The 17,971-nt window shown below is 63.8% G+C and overlaps 1 protein-coding gene across 1 annotated transcript; it reads right to left on the reverse strand.

The window, feature by feature from the left end:
* Positions 1-6,218: 6,218 nt before the first annotated feature.
* CHRD (chordin) lies at positions 6,219-12,445 on the reverse strand (the record flags this gene model as incomplete). Its single annotated transcript, XM_079539631.1, has 23 exons — positions 6,219-6,277; positions 6,401-6,494; positions 6,616-6,770; positions 6,852-6,954; positions 7,024-7,127; positions 7,202-7,258; positions 7,390-7,483; positions 7,564-7,764; positions 7,943-8,056; positions 8,144-8,385; positions 8,470-8,626; positions 8,711-8,827; positions 8,911-9,017; positions 9,103-9,250; positions 9,320-9,402; positions 9,708-9,848; positions 9,927-10,068; positions 10,150-10,246; positions 10,810-10,927; positions 10,999-11,145; positions 11,272-11,398; positions 11,889-11,992; positions 12,328-12,445. The coding sequence occupies 23 exons, from the start codon at positions 12,443-12,445 to the stop codon at positions 6,219-6,221; spliced, it is 2,829 nt and encodes a 942-aa protein (XP_079395757.1).
* Positions 12,446-17,971: the final 5,526 nt, after the last annotated feature.

Consider the following 17,971-nt stretch of genomic DNA (forward strand, 5'->3'; position numbering starts at 1 on the left):
CCCACACCCCTGAGAGACCTTATAAAGACCATCCCTTGGACCTTGGAAGACCCCAGCCCCATAGTCTAGGTCACCCAGATTGTTCACAACCCACAGCCCCAGGGAGCGAAGACCCCATTAGGACGCATGCAACTTACCTACAGCCTGTGGAGCGAGGATCTGGGTGAAGCCAGCTGAGAAGGTGATGAGCACAGTGGGGTAGGTGACCCAGGCCAGATACTGCAGCATCACATTGGTGTCCAGGCCCCCATACATCCACTTCTGAGCTATGGGCACAGCGAGTTGCGGGCAGCAGGGGATGTGCTGTTGTCCTGGGATGCCCATCACCCATCACTGCCCACTCACCTTGGAGGCAGGTGGCGATGGCAAAGTCCATGGCCCAGCTCACCAGCGCCATGACCAATCCCAGGAGGATGAGGAAAACCCAGTCCTCGCCCACCCTGGCGATGAAGAACCTCTGGCACCGCACGGCACAGCCTGCAGGCACAGCACAGGCTTAGCGCCGGGGACGGGCAGAGCAGCACAGCACAACACGCCCGAGTGCCGTCCCTTGGCACAGCCCCAAGCTGAGCTGCCAGAGGGCCCCGTCCCTACTGCTGCCATCCGGTTATTTCGGGCCATTGTGTCCCCGCAGGTGGCATTGTCCTCGGCGCCAGTGTCCCATGACAGCAGGAGAAACCCTACCCGCAGTGGCGGCAGCTGGGCGGGCAGTGGTGCCCAGAAGAGCATGTAGCTGCCTGGCCACCGTGCCAGGGGGTCGGTGTCCCCCCCGATACGTCCCCATCACCCTTACCACAGCAGGGGGCACAGCGTCCCTGGCTGTACTCCAGCAGCTCAGAGGGGCGGCGTGGCCGTAGGGTGCCACTGTCCTCATGCTCCTGTTTCAGCCGCAGCCGGGCTGCCTCATCCTTGGCGAAGGTGCCCAGGTCCTGTGTGTAGCGGCCATACATCTGGGGGAAAAAGAGTAGGAAGGGGAATCAGGGGGTTGGCACAGGCTTCTGGGCTGCAGGTGGAGAACCTGAGGCAGGGAAGCGGTGGACACAGTGCCAGCGCCGGGGTGGGGATCAATAGCAATTGTTTCATCCACACACCCAGCACAGTGCCTGGCCCCACTGGTACCAGTCCCCAGCCCTGCCCAGGTGCTCCAGCCATGGATTGGGCTGCAGTGGGTCGGTGAAGGCATCCGGTGTCAGGAACACAGCCAGGCTGGCAGGGAGCTTCGCTGAGGCCCAATATTGGGAGTTGTGTCTCATTTTGGTGCTATTACATGGGTTGGGATCCCCCCAAGGTGGGCACATATGTTCCAAGCTGAGCCCATGAGAGCAGAATAGGGCAGGGCACACTCTTAGCCCCACAAAAAATTGGGCATCGACACTTAGGGCGTGAGGCACACAGGGACACTGTGGCCACTCGGGTGGCATATGGCACGTGTCCTGGCCCCTGGCACTGCCCCCTGTGCTCACTGTGCCCTTCCTCCCTGCCGAGCTGGGGGCGCTGGTCCCGCACTGGGGGCACTGCCAAGGGCTTGGTTGCTTGGTTTCCGCCTTGCTCCCCCCGCCATGACCTGAATGCCAAGCGCTAGAGGTTGGCTGGGCACAAAGGGAGGCTTTAGGGCCACGGGGGCCCTTGCCAAGCTCCCACGTTGGGGCGACGTGAGCCTCATGCCGATGCATGCCCGCCCGCTGTGCCGCACGTGGCTGCCCCACAGCCCCTATCCCGGCACAGTGCCCAGCGGAGGGGCTGTGGCACGGGTGGGCATTGTGCTTGGCACGTGCTGGCTCAAGCAGGGATGGCATAAAGGTGAATTTCTCATGGGGCATTGCCCAGATCCCTCCGGCCAGGAGCAGAATGCAGCCAGTGTGGCGCCAGGTGGATTCTCTGCTGTCTGATACCTGGGTTAGGTTCGGCCCTGGGAGGGGAGAGGGAGGGCACAGCCGTGTCCATCACCAACCCCAAAACTTGTGCACGGCTCTATGGAAATGTGCTGGGGGCTGCAGCTCAGCCTCCTCAGGGGCTGCATTCAGCATCGCATGCCAGAGGAGGACCCCAGCCCTGCACGGCACTTGGCGTTCAAAGGCTCCCTTCGGGTGAAGCTTGTTTCCTCTGGAAGAACAAACGGCTCCGCACCCCAGGAGTTCTGTTGTTCTGCCAAGTGCCTGCCTCCCCCCAGCCCTATAGCTCCCCTTGTTCAGGATGGGGGCACCCCAGGCTGAGAGTCCCCCATATCCCCTGCTGGGGGGCTGGCACATTGCCTCATGGGTTCCCAGCAGGATGCCCCTATAGCTGGAAGGGATCCAACCTGGCGGGGGGGGGGGGGGGGGGGGGGAGTTATAACCCCATTAGCCCCCAAACGCACCAACCCTGCTTAAAAAGAGGAAAGGGGCTGTGCCACACCGTGCTGCAAACCCCATAGCAGAGCCCAGCTGTCAGTGAGGGCCAGCAGTCCATTCTGCCTTCCTCCTCCTCCTCCTCCTTCTACTCCTCCTCCTCCTCCTGCTCGGGTTATTTTTCCACAAAGGCCTTTTGAAACACAAACAGCCCCGGGACTCCGGCCTCCGCCGCGAAGCAGCTGAACAATCACAGTGCCGGGCAGGCAGGGAGCGGGCACGGGGCGGGGGGGCTGGCGGGGGCAAGCAGGGACGTGGGCACGGGATGAGGTCTGTATTTTGGGACTGCGTATTTGGGATCTGCCGTGCTGTGCCCCTGGGCTGTGCCAGGCAGTGGTGCCTGCTGTGCCTGGGTGATGCGGTGTGCGGTACGGCTGCTGGCATCGGTACTGCCGTGTCCCCAAGCCACCCTATCCCACGGTAGATGGGGCACTGAACACCCTAGCAGCAGTGCCCACAGCCTTGGCTCATGGTGCCAGTTGACATCCCCCCAGAAAGTTGCTCATGGGGAGTTTTAAAGGTGGGGAACATGGGGAGCAGGGACCCCAGCTCTTGGGCAGACGGAGAGGCCGGGGGGGTCTGTGTCACGCTGCCCGTCTTAGCTGGGATCTAATCGGCTCCACAGTGAACAAGGGCAGTTTGTCAAGCTTAATCTTCCTCACTGGAGGCCTTTTGGCACATGGGGGGCACAGGGGGTAGCAGGGACCCCAGGCACCCTTAGCACCAGGTGGTTCCCACGGGCACCTGTCCCATGCAGACTGCGGCCAGAGCCCAAGCCTGGCAGGAGCTGGTGGCACTGGGGAGGGCACCCGCCCTCCTGCTTGGCACGGGGGTGGCTTTTGGAAGCCAAGCACGAGGCTGCGGGATGGGTGCCCATACCCAGCCTCGCCCACGTGGGCGGCAGGAGCCCCGAGGCCATGGGGATGGGCACCCCGAGGTGTGGGTACCTCCCTGACCGCAGGTGGGAGGGCAAAGTCTGCTGGCACCACAGGGCTGCCCTGATGCCAGCCTTGTGCCTCTGCCCTCCTGCGGTAAGCGTGCTCGGGAAGAAGATGCAGAGGGCACCCGGCACACAGGGCCTTGGTGCCATGTGCTGGCTGGGCATGACCTGCTCAAGGCTATGCAAACCCTACAGCTGTGGGTGCCCAGCAGTGCTCAGCCCCTTCCCTGCCCTGCCTGATGGCCTTTGCCAGGGCAAAGTACCCGTTTACTGAGCCGCGCCGGGCACCGGCCCAAACAGACCATGGAGAAGTACCTTTGCCCGCAATGTCAGAGGGCTGTGGGCAACGGAGGGACTGTGGGCACAGCAGGCAAGGAGGACACCCTGAGATGCCAGCAGGGAGGCCCGGAAGGTGACAGTTGTAAACATGGGGCTAAGGTTGCAGGCGGGGGAGATATGCTATCTTGGGGACAGAAAGCTGGGGCCGGGCACAGCATGGAGGGTAAAGGGTGCCTGGGTGGTGTGGGGTACTTATGGGGGTCACACCGCTCTGAGCTGAGGGCACGCTGCTGGGGAAAGGTGTGCCCGAGGGTCCCACCACGGGGCTGGGGGCTCCGATGGGTTTCCCTATTGCTGTGGGGCTGCGGGGCGGCACCGAGCGTCCCCCAGCGGCCCCCAGATGGAGACAGCCCTCAAGGCTCGGAGGACATGGTGGGATGAAGCAGGCGTCATGGGCGCTGCTCCTTCACAGAGCTCCTGGAGAGGGAGTATCACCCAAAACCGCCCCTCTCCCCGCGACGTGCTGCAGTGCCCGGTGCCCCCCGCCGTGCCCGGTGCTCCCGGTGCCCGGTCCCGACCGAACTCACCAGGGTCTGCTCGTACTGCAGCGCCCGCTGCTCCGCGCTCTCGGCGGAGGCCATGGCGCTCCCGGTGCTCCCGGTGCTCCTGGCCGTGCCGGTGCCGGTGCCCGCGGCAGCAGCAACTCCTCCCGGGGCCGTGCGGGGCGGACCTGGGGCATTGCCCGGGGGAGGGCCCGGCCGCGCTCCGCCTCCGCCGCTCCGACGGCGGCACCCGGCACCGGCATCGGGCAGCCCGGCACGGACCGAGGGGACGCGGGGTGGGGGTCGCTCAGAGCCCTCTAGCCGCGGTGGCCCTGGGGACACGTGTTTCCGTTCACGGGCACCTGGTGGGGTCTGGCAACAGCTTTATTGCAGGGTTTGGGGTTTGAGCAGAAAGCACCGTGCCCACGCCCAGCCGCAGGGTCAGGGTTGGGGAGAGGAGAGCCCAATGTCTTGGCACCGCCAGCAAGGAAACAGGAACCGGGGATGCGCACAAGTTGTGGACACCCCAGCACCGCGAGGACCCATCGGAGGTGCCTGAAGAACATTCTTACCGTGGCACTGCCAGCATCAGAATGGGTGCCCAGAACACGCTCTTCACTGCTGGGTAGCAGAGGCTCAGTCCTCTCCGCCGGGACGCAGGAGCACAGCTTGGCACTGGTACTCCTGGGGCAAAGCGCTGCAGCGTGGCACAGTGGCTGCTCTCCCTCCGGAGCCGCCGGCATCTCCATCTTACCACCTCAAAGGGCTCTGGAGCTACTGGGGCAGTTGGAAGGACTGAGCTTGCCCTCTCCCTGGCGACACAGCATGACACGCTCAGCGACGATGGAACTGTGGCACTGCTGGGCTGATGATGTGGGACCAGGAACGCGCTGGTTTGTGCTGCCCAGGTGCCACCCTCCGCGTTGACGTTGGCACCCCCAAGGGTGGATGACAATGGCCAGGGACGGGGTTGAGGTTTGCCCTGCACCACCCTGGGAGGGTTCATCGCCAGCCGTGAACCAGTTTGCGGCGGGCAGGCGATATGTGAACTCCCCATTTATTGTTTCCCTGGGCACTGAGTCCCCTCCTCATGCGTCAGCTCCTGGCACTGCCCCACGCATCCGGAAGGAGCCCTATGCCAGGACACGAGTGCTGCTGCCAGTGGGCCACTGGCCGCAAGGTCACCACTGGCGCTGCCTCCCTGCTGGCCACGGCACCATATGGGCACATGCGCAGGGGCTGGGACACTTCAGTTGGCACCAAGGACTTCATGCCCACCCTAAATGCCACCATGCCATCCTCCTAATGCTCTGGTGCCAGTCCCTGGTGTCAAGACAAGTACCGGTGCAACCCAGTGTCCCAGTATATACTAATGCTGCCCAGCATCATTGTGCCAGCGCATCCAGTGCCATCCCAGCAGAGCCCAGTGTTACTTTGCCTGACTTAGATCCCAACCCTGGCACCTTTGCCATAACAGGGGTGCTGGGCTCAGAGCACTGCATCCGCTCTGGCATTACATCTTCAGCCATGGGCACTGATTAGGGCCACCCCAGCCCTGCTCCAACCCCTCTTGTGCCACCCTGCAGCCCTCCACTCCGTGTAGAATCCCTATGCCTCCAAGACCCTATGTACCCAGCCACATGACCTGCACGTCCCCAAAACCAGCAGCACCAGCACCCATGAATGTGTGATACAGAGGAGAGCAGTGGGGAATATCTCTGTCTTTAATAAATACATTCGGGACCCCCGTCCCTATAAATTACACACCAAGTCCAGACGAACTGGGGTGGGCACAGCGAAACGGGGGTGAGAGGGATTTTACACTATGTACAAAGCGGGCACGATGCCTGCTGCGCCCACCAGCCGGGAGCTCGTGAGTGGGAGTGCAGAGTGTCCCGGCTCCCCCAGCCCTGCTGCTGGCTACTAGGGTGGCTCAGCACTGCAGCTGTGCCCAGAGGGGGTGCCTTCCCCGTCCCTGCTCCTCTGTGCCCCGTGCCCAGCCGTGGGGGGGAGCGATGGGGCTCTGTAGGGCCATCTGGCATCACTGCGCTCTCAAGCTGCGCTCACTGCTCAGTGGCTCCATGACTCTGCTGTGGCTTCGTGCATCTTTTCTGGGGGCGCATCCAGGGCTGTGGGGGGAAAATGGGGTGAAATGAAGGCATGGAGGGTGTGCAGGTGCGTGATGGTCCCCGAAAGGGTGCAAAAATGCACAGTGTGCTGATGGGTGCCCGAGTTCAGCAGCACCCACTCACCGCGACACTTGGCACAGCAGGGGTTGTCCCTCCTGCTGGGGCTGGCACAGGCACCTGGCGGGCACTCCTGGCGCTGGCAGTGCGTCTCTCCTGACTGTAGGGCACAAGTAGGGCTGGGACACAGGGGTACTGCACCACCAGCCCAGCTCTGTGCCTGCCTGTCCCTAAAGCACTTGGGGTGGCAAAGGGCATCTCCGCATTCCCAGCACACTCACCACACACCAGCACAGGATGCACTTCATCTCCCCAAAGGGTGGCACCGAGGGGTGCCAGCTCTCATTGTTGAGGTACCAACGGCGCCCAAAGCGGCATGCACGGGGTCCGTCTGCCTGCATGCCATCGGTCAGCTCAGGGACACTCTTCTCAGGGGCTGTGGAGAGGGCACAGGGAGACTGCATGCCCACAGGGTGTGGGAGGAACGGTGGACAAGAGGGAAGCAGGGTGTACATACCTGGGCACTGCTTGCAGCAGTCGGAGGGGCTGACGCGCACAGGGTTGGCACAGGTGAGGCGTGGGCACTGCACCTTCTCGCAGTGCACTTCACCCGTGGTGCCCTGTGGGGAGCGTGCACAGGACTCAGGGGGGCACTGGAGCTCCCCTGCTTTGAGACCCCCAAGACTCACCTTGCAGGTGCAGATGGCACATTTGATGAGGCCGAAGGGCGGCACGACGGGGTGCCAGCGGGTGCCAGAGCCTCGCCACGTCTTGTCCCCATCAAAGTAGCAGCCTGAAAGTGGAGGAGGTGGGCACGGCGTCCATGTGATGGCTGTGGTGCCCTCAGCCTGTGCCCAGGGGACTCACCCTCACTGCTGTCCCGTGCCCGTTCCAGCTTCAGCTGCTCCTGCTCCATCTTCTTCTCTACAGGGATCAGGGAGGGCATGCTCAGGGTACCAGAGTGGTACCCCCACCTTGTACCCATAGAGATACTGCCCACAGCCCCCTCTTTCTGCCCCACACCTCCCCCCCAGGAGCTCCTTGTGCCCCCACACCTTCACAGACGGGGCAGCACAGCTCCTCAGGGTGCACCTGGCGGGTACAGTTGAGGGGCTGGCACAGGATGGGATCGCAGATCACTGTGCGCTTCTGGGAATAGCAGGCACATTGCTCATTGAAGGATCCATCATCAACGGATCCACCCCCAGATCAGCCCTATAACCCCATACCTGGCAGCTGCAGATGGAGCACTTCTTGTCGTAGTCAGGTGCCCAGCGGGTGCCATGTGCACGGTGCTGCCCCTCGAAGAAGCAGGAGTTGGGGTCCTTTTTCAGCTGTTCTACATCCCTGCTTTTGGGGCCCTCTGAGAGCCCAGCCTCCCCGGTGGACAGGCGGGCCCCTCCTGCCTGGCAGCGGTTGGGGATGTGCACCTGGAGGGCAGCAGTAGGTTGGGACCATGGGCACCCGGCTGGGCATCCCACTTAGTTGTGCTCATGGCTGGTGGCACCGTGGCACCATGGCTGGTGGAGCACATAGCCGTGGGCATACGTGTCCCCATGCTATGCCCTTCCCAGTGCCAACCCCTGGGGATGTGTCAGGACCACATACCCATCCCCGCATCTCCCCACGTGGGTGTGCTTTGGTGCTGACTTGCAGGAACGCAGTGCCCTGTGCTAGGTGCTGCAGAAGCTCAGCGTCCAGGTCCTTCACCACCCCCTGAGCCTGTAGGGTGAGGGGGACAAGGGGATGTGGGGACAGTCCTGAGACCTGTGGTGACACTGTGGTGTAGCTGCTGTGAGCCCTCCTCACCTCAGTGCCATAGAACCCCTTGAGCATCCGCTTGTGCAGGTGTGGCCGTGAGCCCATCTCGCCCAGCTCGGCCACACCGTGCAGCTGGGCGCTGACTGTGCCATCAGCTGGGCGGCCCAGCCCCGCCACCACAATCTCGTAGTGCAGGTGGCAGTGCTCATCCAGCGACAGCCATGCATGGCCCCCGGCCCCGCTGCTCACTGCGGGGGATACCAGCTGCCCCGCCAACGGCACTGGCATCTCTGTACACAGAGAGGGGCGGTGGGAGGTGATGGGTGAAGGGCTGCACTGCTGCGCCCTGCCACCCCCCACCTCCCCCCATGTACCTGTGTAGCGTGCCAAGAGCCCACTGTAGGGCAGGGAGATGACCTGGCCCCTCAGCTCACCCTCTACCCAATCCTTGGTGGCCATGTTGAGGAAGAGCTCGTTCTGCAGCAGCATGTGCGCATCGCGGGCACTGGGGCTGTGCCACACTCCCTGAGCCTGGCATGAAGGGGGGAGAACACACATATGGGGTTGTGCCCACTTGTGCCTGTGCCAACCTTGCGCCATGTCACCAGCACTCACCAGCCCATCCCTATAGCTGGGGGTCATGTCAAAGAGGACGTTCCTCTTGTTCTTCCGCCGCGGTTTGGTCTCCAGTGTGACCCCCACCACCTCGCTGGCTGTGCCCACCACCCGCACCTGCAGGCAGGGCATGGACAGGCAGCAATAGGGTGACCAGTGGGGTGCAGTGCTGTGCCCGGTGCCAGGCCTGTCCCCATTACCTGGTACTCCAGCGTGCCGTTCTCATGCAGCGCCAGCTTGGCTGAGCCCACCGCCCCCGTCTTGGTGGGCTGCAATGCGTCTGCGCCGCACAGCACGCTTTGGATGGCTGCACTCAGGCACAGAGAGCAGAGAAAAGGGTGAGGACAGGGTGGGGGCAATGCCACTCCCACACCCCGCTGTGCCCTGCTCACTGTCACAGCTGCGGCGGACAGTAATGGTGCCCTCCAGCTGGCGCGGGTGCTGACCCTCGGTGTCAGCCACGATGCGGAGCTGCCCCTGTGCCAACCACTGCAGCTCATGGGTGGACAGGTCACTCAGCACCTCCGCGAAGTCGGGGTCCTGGGGGTAAAGGCACTGATGAGGGAGATGCTGGAATACCCAGGGCAATGGGGATGGGGATGGCTGTACCTCCATAGTGATGTTGGCATGCACCTCACGAAGCGTCTGGCCTTGGTGCAGGATACGGACCCGCAGCGGTACCCAGGGGGACTCTGGGCATGGCACAGGGGTTGGGGCTGCAAGGGGTGGCTGGGCATGGGGCTGTGCCCACTGCTCCCCAAACCCACCCCTCTACAGCTCCAAATCCTTGCACAACCCCCCACCATAACCTCCCACCCACCCCCATGCAGTTCCAGCCCACTGTACCTCCACACACTCTGTGCCCCAAATGCACAACCCAAATTCCCCTGCACACGCTCATCCTGACCCCACGCATCCCAAGCCAATTGCACACCACGCACCCCCTGAGCCTCCCCCGGTGATGCCATGCCCTGCAGCAGCCCATGCCCATCCTCACCCCCAGCGCCCGGCTCCAGCAGCCCACGGGCCATGAGGATGAAGTGTAGGTTGTTCTCGGTGTCGCTCAGCGTCAGCATGGCCATGCCCCCGGCCCCAAGATGTGCGGGGTCTGATGAGGTCAGGATAGCACCAAATGTCTCTGTGCAGGGAGAGGGACATGAGGGGCACCCCAAAGGAACCCCCCTCAGGGTGGGAAGTACATGGAGGGGGATCTTACCTGCAAAGAGCGCACGGTGCTTGAGGATGTGCCCGTGCACCTCTCCAGAGGGCTGCGCACGGGTGATGAGGGACACGCGGAGCTGCTCCGCACGCAGCAGTTGAATGTTGGCTTTGGACACCGTCCTCCACATCCCACAGAGCTGTGGGTACAGCAGGGCTGGGCATGGGGTGCCGACATTGGTGCGCCGTGCCCCCCGCCCTGCCCTCCCCACTCCTCTCACCATGCCATCCTCAGGGGCTGCGCTCTTCTGTACTGGGTGCTCAAACAGCACGGTGCCCTCAGGGTCGCTGAAACGCACCCGGCTCGGCCGGCCCAGCCTGCGGGCATCGGGGGTTGAGCAGGGATCCCCTCCCCACATGCCTGGCACCGGTCCCACGCAGTGCCCGGGGGATGGGGGACACGGAGCAGGGTGCCAGCTGGCATTGGAACCCAGGGGTCCCCAGGTTGGCACTGTGTGTGTGGGGAGGTGCACATTTGGGAAGGACGGCGGGGAGCTGAGCGCTCGGCCTGGCTGTAAATTAGGAGCATTTTCGGCTCTGTTTGGCTCCCCCTGGTTGGAGCTGGAAATTAGTCACCACTTTACTATGCAAAGGGGCCTGGAAGTGAGGAAGAGCAGAAGCAACCCGTGCGGGAAGGAGAGAGGGAGAGAGAGAAGGACAGTGGACACCCGGGGAAGGCATGGATTTGGAGTCCCGTGGTGGTGCCCATGAGCTGGGCCATATGGTGGCACAGTGCCTGCATCCCACTGCACCCACAGCCCCCCTCCTAAAATCACACCCCACCCACACAGTGCTGCGATAGCACTGAAGGCATGCAGAGGGGAAACTGAGGCACAAGAGGCATCACATCACCAGGTTTTAGGGTTTCAGGCTGTGCTCACCGCTCGTAGCTGATGGAGAAGAGCAGGTAGGAGCGCAGCAGGGTGAAGCGAGCCTTGGCCACCGCGCTGGACGTGGGGTGCCATGGCTCCGGGCCACTTGTCAGCAGGGCCACGAATTCTATGGGGGATGACAGTGATTACTATAGGAGCATGAGGATGCCCTGTGCTGCTCTCCCTCCCTGGGCTCACCTGTGCGGGCATCGTCGCGTGCCAAACCTTCGGAGCTGAGGTAGGAGCGGTCGTTGTACGGCTTGTCCATCTCATCCTCCTTGTCCTGGAAGTACTCAAAGGTGTCGAAAGGTGGCTCGGAGCTCTTCTCCAGGGCTCCTGGCAATGCTGGCAAGGGGGACACAGAGGGGAGATGGTTGTGGCACAGGTAACCCTGACACTAAGGAGCCCCTCCGTGGGGGTGCCCAGTGTCCCCAGGCTGATTCCAGCAGTGGGTGATAGCACCACGCTCACCTTTGGGACAGGTGTGGCAGCAGTGCCCGGGCAACAGCGTGGCACGGGGGCAGGTGGGAATAGGGCAATCCTGCTTCATGTTCTTGCAGTTCACTTTCCCCACTGGTTTCCCTCGGCGATTCCTCTGCTGAGGTGGTGAGAACCGTGCCAAATCGTGCCAAACTCTGCCACAGATACGGCTAATCCCAACACCCAGCCCCAGCAGATGGCACAGCGGTGGGTACCAGTGCTCCCCTGGCACAGCCCTGATCCCCTCAGCCCATCTGCACAACCCCTGGGCCCCGCACACCTTGCACAGCCCCCAGCTGTTTGTACGGCAGCCAAATCCCGGCCCCCACTCCCCTGCCCAGCTGTGCTTGGCCCCTCCAGTCTCGGCCTCCGGGGGCTGCTGGAGGGAGAGGGCTGTCCCCGAAGAGGGGAGGAAGGAGAATGAAGCATGAGCCTTTAACCCTGCTCTGCTGGAGGGCACCCAGGTGTGGGGCCGGCTGGAGGAATCCCCGCTGCCCTTTCCCTCGGGGTGGGGTACTGAATGAAGGGGTGATCCCCCCTCCCCAGCAGGGCCTCATGTGGGGGGGGGGGTCCCCTCTCCTGGCAGGGGGAGGGAGGAGGGCACTCACCGTCTCGCAATGGCAGATCACGCAGCGCATCACCCCGAAGGGCTCCCCCAAGTCGGGGTGCCACGTCTCCTCCAGCGCATAGAAATGCCCCCCGAAGGCACAACCTGCAGATGAATTCCCACCCCATCATCGGAACACCCCCCCAAGAAAAAAGTCACCTCCGAGCCGCGGGCACCCCCCTGCCGCAGCCCCGATGGGGTGGACAGAGTCCGGCACCGCCCCGTCGGGTACGGACCCGGTTATTGGGACCGAACGGCGGCACGGGCAGGCGGGGGGGGGGGGGGGGGCACGGAGGCACGGAGTTGGAGGGGCATAAAAGGGGTGCACGGGGGGGATGCAGGAAAAGAGGGTGCACGGGTTGGAAGAAAAAGGGTTGCATGCAGCGGGGGTGCACGGAAAGGGGGATCGAAGGGAAAGGGGTGCAGGGAGGGGGTCCTACCTGCCGCCCCCCCGGGGGGCAGCGGCTCGCTGTCGGGCCGGATGGGCAGGGCGAGCTTGGGGCGGGCGGTGCGGGCGGGCAGGGCGAGCAGGGCGAGCAGCAGCAGGGCGGTGCGCATGGTGCCGGGGAACCGGGGGAACCGGGCGGCCGGGGGCGGGGAGGGGGGGCCGGGCGCTGCCTGCCGCCTCCGCTGCCACCGCCTCTGCCCGGCCGCCGGCCCCGGCCCCGCTTTATAGGCGGCGGCATGGGCAAGCGGGAGCTGCGAGCCCTGTGCAAACAAAGGACCGCTAATGAGGCGCAGGCAGCGGCCGGCCGGGGGGACGCGCCCCCGCCGCGATCCGAGCTCCCCCCCCCCCCAAGAGGTCCCGGCCCACCGGGCGAAGGGACACCTTCAGCCACTGAGCCCCTGCCCTGAGAGAATAAGGTACCTCTGCCCATGGGTATGCTAGGGAGACCCCCGTCTGTGAAACACCATAGGGACCCCTTGGCATGGAGCATCTCTAGGACCCCCCCGAACCGTTGGTCCCCTCCCAGACATGGAGTACCTTGGGTATGGAGCTCCCACCAGACCCTGGATCCTTTCACCCACATGCCCCTGGTCAAGCTTGGCATGCAGGGGACCCCCTCACATCCACACAACATTCACTGGGGCAATGCAGAACCCAAACCACACCCCCCTCCGTGGGGCTTGGGGTATTCCTGTGCGCTGGACACCATGAGTACACCCCAATCCACATCCCTCCCCACGCTGCCCCAGGACATAAGGCCCCTGCAAGCCCTCATTTCCCCCACACCATAAGGTCACCCTTCGGACAAAAGAAACATCTCCCCTCAGCATCCCCCCCAAATCTGCGCTGCGCCATGTGATGTCAGACTCACGCACCCCACAACATGTGCCTTTGGCATCCCCAAATCCCAATGCAGAGGGCAATCCCAGAGCAGGACCACAGGACCGTTCCCACAAGCATGAGAACAAGACCTGGGGTCCCAGGGAGGTGCTGTGGCTGAGGGCATGGGAGCAGCACCCAGCACGGATTCTGGTCTTCACCCACATGTGCCCAGGCTGATGAGGGCAGCAGCGGTGGTGGGCAGGGAGCAGACACCATGGGAAGGCCTGGGGAGAGCACGGTCCAGCTGGGGAAACTGAGGCGCAAGGCACAAGTAGGGGAGAGTGGTGTGTGCCACCCGTGTCTCCCCCACCAGCAGGGAGGGAACGAGGTGCTAGGTCCCCCCACCAGTGGGGAGGCAGGCGGGTGTGCAGGGGAGGAGGGGGAAGCGCTGGGCTGCCAAAATCAACTCTGGGCGGTGCAAACAGCCGGCCAGCTGCACGGTGTAACTAGGGAAACACGGCGCAGCTGGAGCACAACAGGCCCTTACCTCCCCAGAAGGCTCCTCCTGGGCCTCCCCACGGCACAGCGAGTGGCTAGGGGGGCTGCAACCCCACACGCCATATCCCTGCTGCCAGATGCCCCATCCCTGTGCCCTCCCCCACCCCGCTTGGCACGAGCAAGCCCCGGCAAGGGGTAGCCGGGTTTCCCCATCGGGACATTCCATTGTCACCTCCAGGGCTGGGACACCACGGACATTCCATGCGCAACACCGTACTGCTCGCAATGGGCTGTGCCCGGCAGCGTGGCACCCCATTCCCATGCCCACCCCGTCAGTGCCACCGACCTGTCCCTGCTCCTCTCTCCCGTTGTCTCTGTTGGCCTGGGATCCGGTGACAGGGGAGGGCTGGGGGCTGCGTGGCCGTGCCAGCGTCACCGCCTGGTGCCCACCGCCGTGGTGCAGCCTGGGGGGAACGGCGGGGAGCGAGCAGGGCTGAGCGGGGAGGAGGAGGCGGGCGATGGCTGCCGGCCGCCCTGCCGGTGCCAGGAATCTGCCGCTGGCTCCGCGCACCCGGAGCTCGTCACAGTCTCCTGGCTCGGCTGCGGGGATGTGGGGAAGCAACAGGGGAAGCTCCCTCCCCTTTCCCGGGAAGGAAGGAAAGCTGGGAGAGCCATGGCCTTGGCATGGGAGAGACTGAGGCATGGGGAGGGCACGGGGGTAGCGAGGTGTTCACTGCTACAACAGGAGCACATGGGTTGGGAGGAAACGGGCACGGGATGAGATAGGACGCACACGGGCATCCCTACCGCACAGCCCCACGCGGTCCTGAAAGTCCTGGAAGTGCCCCCCTCAGGGGTCTCTGTGCTTTTAGGGTGGGAAAGGGTCCCGGTGCCGCCAGCTGGTTCCCGGCGCCCGCACATACACTGCGAGCTCCCGGCACAAAGGCGGCTCTGAGGCTCCCTGCAGCCGGGCCTGGCGCCGGCACAGCCCCAGCGGGACAGGGCTGCCGGCTGCGGGCAGCTGGAGCTGCATGGGGACAGAGCCAGGCAGCCACGGCTGCTCTGTACCACCCCATAAGCCGGAGCAGGTGCCCGGCCCCATGGCGTGTAGGTGCCGGGAGCACATCAGGGTGGGCGCGCTGATGATGGTACTCTACTGTGGACTCTGCGTGGGCTGTGTGGGCTCTGTGGCCATGTGGCCACGAGGGGTCACTCGGAGGGGCCACCATCTCATCCCTCTCTGCCCAGTGGTGCCGTGCCTGGCTTAGGGGTGCCTGTGCCAGCACTGCCGCCCCATGCAGCTCCCTATTGTCTGTCCCTATTAGCTGCTGTCTGCTTCAGGCTTTGAACATGAGCCGGGCTCAGGGCGGCAGGAAGGAGCCTCTTCTCCCTAGGGATGGGGTCGAAGCGAAACCGCACGCCCTAACCCCTTCCCACAGCCTCCATCCTCCTCCGGGCACCTTGACACCCCGTGCCATGAGTAACGGGGGCCAGACCCAACCGGAGCTGGGGAGCCACAGCGACACCCCCCTCTCCAAAAAGAGCCCCCCTCACCTCACTCACTATGGCCTCCCCAAAGCTCTGTGCAGAACGAAGCCATGCCCCGTGACTAATCCCCCCCCGGCCTCGCACATACACGGCGGGGAGGGGGGTGCTGTCGTAATGGGTGGAAATATCTCATAATTCACGTTGGACATGGGGATTGCAGCCGTTCCGGCAATATTTGCACAACTGGCGGGCGGCTCGCAGGGCTGGGCCGCCCCAGACGAAGGCAAGGGGGGTCTGGGGGCGGAGGGTATTTGGGGGTGGCAGGTATGGGGTGAGGGGGTGCAGCTGGGGGAGCGGCTGCTTTTCGTCTCCAGACACATGGAGTTTATTAGGGACTGCGTGTTCTCAGCGCGGAGGGGATGGATGGGGCTCTCTGTCCCTTCTTGCCTTGTGGTGGAGGGGGGGGGCCAGGATGTGGGCAGAGACCCCAAAATATCCTCATGCGCTATGCTCGGGGCTGTGCCCACTCCCAGTGGCCCATCACGGGGTATCCAAAGACCACAGAGATCCCCTTCATCCCTATGGGAAGAAGGCAGGGAGCGCGTGGGGCACGGGGGGGGGCCCTGTTTGGCATGGGGATTAGCACGCTCCCAGAGCAATCGATGGTGGTCTCTCCCCCCCCCCACCGGACATGCAGGCAAATATTTGTGCCCAGACTTCGCGGGACAGCGAGAAGGAATTTCATTCTTGCGCCCACCTGCGGCTCGACCGCCTGGCATTAACCCCTTCACCACCCCAGGGGATGGAGGGAGGTGCCCCCCTTGGTGCCCCCCCTGCGGGCAGCGGAGTGGGCAAGGAGTGCGACAGGGCAGCATTTGGTGCAGATGGGTGGCCGCAGCTCTGGGCAGGCCTGTGACAGTGCTGATGGCCGTTGTGGGCACAGCACAGTTTATCCTGGCAGTCCCCTACTAGACAAACCCTGTGCAGGGCCTGTGGAATATGGAGAATGGGCAAACCATGCCAGCCCCCCACCCGGCTGCCCTCTGCAGCACAACCACCTTCCTGGACTGCTCCTGGGAGTGGGATGGTGGGGCATGGAGAGCTCTGTTTGCCCACGGATGTTTATTGACAATTTGCAAATGTAAAACAGGACCGGAGGGGGTTGAGATCTTTGCCTGTGGTGGGGTGAGGGGAGCACAGGGCCTGCTCGCAGCATCCTGCTGGCACCCCCAGCTCCGTCCCTTGTTCCCCAGCCTCTTTGTGCCCAGCTGGGCCCTGAGCAAACGGGGCTGTTTGCTCACTCCGGGATTAGCTGCTCTCTTTGTTCCTTTGACTTTCTCTTCCCTTTATGCCGGACCCTTTTATGGGGGCTTCAAAGGGGGCTCGGAACCACCACCTCCACCCCCCCCACTGCCTGCAGAGCTCACGTCGGTTTCCCGTGTCTCACTGCTTTGCAGCAACATCCTGGCAGTGCCTACTGGGGACACCTGGGTGGCCCTTGGGGACAGCAGCTGTGTCACCTGCCCAGTCCTCCCCCACTGCCTGGCACCTCCGGCTGCCCTTGGCACTTGTTGGAGTGGGTGTGAACGGCTGCTCGCCACAGCAGGATTCCCGGCACTTTGCACCCTGTAAGCAGAGGTGGGAAACACAGCACTGGGATCCGGCCAGCTGCACAGCTCCGTGTCCCCCCAGGACAGCACATCCCGGCAGTGCCATTCCCAGCAGGAAAACAGCGAGCTGCCTGCTGGCATTGCTGGAAGGAATATTTTGGGGTGAAGGGCACCCTGCGGTGCTCTGGTGTCTTCTGGCATCCAGCAGGCATCCTGCCACGTACCAGCTGCCCCATTTCCCCGATGAGTTTTTCGCCTAATTATGAAGGCTATGGGGCACTGCAGAACTCCAACCCAGCACCTTGAGGGGCAACGTGCCCAGAGAGGGACGGGGACCAGGGCATAGTGTTGGGGACCGTGAGAAGGGATCAGAGTTGGGAGTGAGGACAGAGCTGTCCCAGGGTGCCAGTAGGGTGCGTTTGCAGCCCGTCACGTCCGCAGAGCCGGGACACGGCCGTACGGGGAAGCCCAGCGGTGTTTGACCCCAGTGCTCACAGCTGCCGCCAAACCGTGCTGCACTGCGTCACCAGCGCTGTCCCCATAGCCAGAATGGGGCTGCCGGAACCCACCAGGACCCCCCGCCGCTTGCAAGGTGGGTTGATGGCTGTGGGGCCAGGGGGACGTGGGATGGGCACAGGGGGGGGGGCGAGGTGTTTACCCCGGTTCCTGTCACCTGGCCAGGGGCTGCCGGGAACCGCTGGCCACGAGGACGGGATGGGAGCGTGTGAGAGCAGTGCTGTGTGTAGTGTGAAGGAGGATGAGGTCTGGGGGCTCCTGGGTCGGTGTGGGTGTGAACGTAGGGAGCTGCGTGATGGTGGGATGCATAGGGGCCATGTGAGCATGCAACCCACAGTGCGCATGCGTGGGGCTGTGGTGCAAGTGGGGGTGTGGGTGTGCACGTGAGCACAGATGCGCACGTGGACATGTGCATGTGTGCACTCCTGCCCCTGGGGGGTCTCTCCAAGCTCTCTCCACCAAAAAACCCCACTTCCTGGCCCCCACGCCCCATGACTGTCTCTCAGCTCAGAGCACCACTGACGCCATCTATCCTGCCGTTCCAGGACCACCTTTGTGCCACAGATAGGCACGGCCACCGTTCCCAGCACTGATATCCCACTCGCAGATCACTCACGCCCAGGGCGAGGGGCAGGTGAGTGCCCGAGGACGCCCTTCCCGATCCCAGAGGCCAAGGGAGGAAGCGGCTGGAGGCAGGAAGCC

The sequence above is a fragment of the Tetrao urogallus genome (assembly GCF_951394365.1).
Source record: "Tetrao urogallus genome assembly, chromosome: 9".
In the NCBI taxonomy this organism is placed as follows: domain Eukaryota; kingdom Metazoa; phylum Chordata; class Aves; order Galliformes; family Phasianidae; genus Tetrao; species Tetrao urogallus.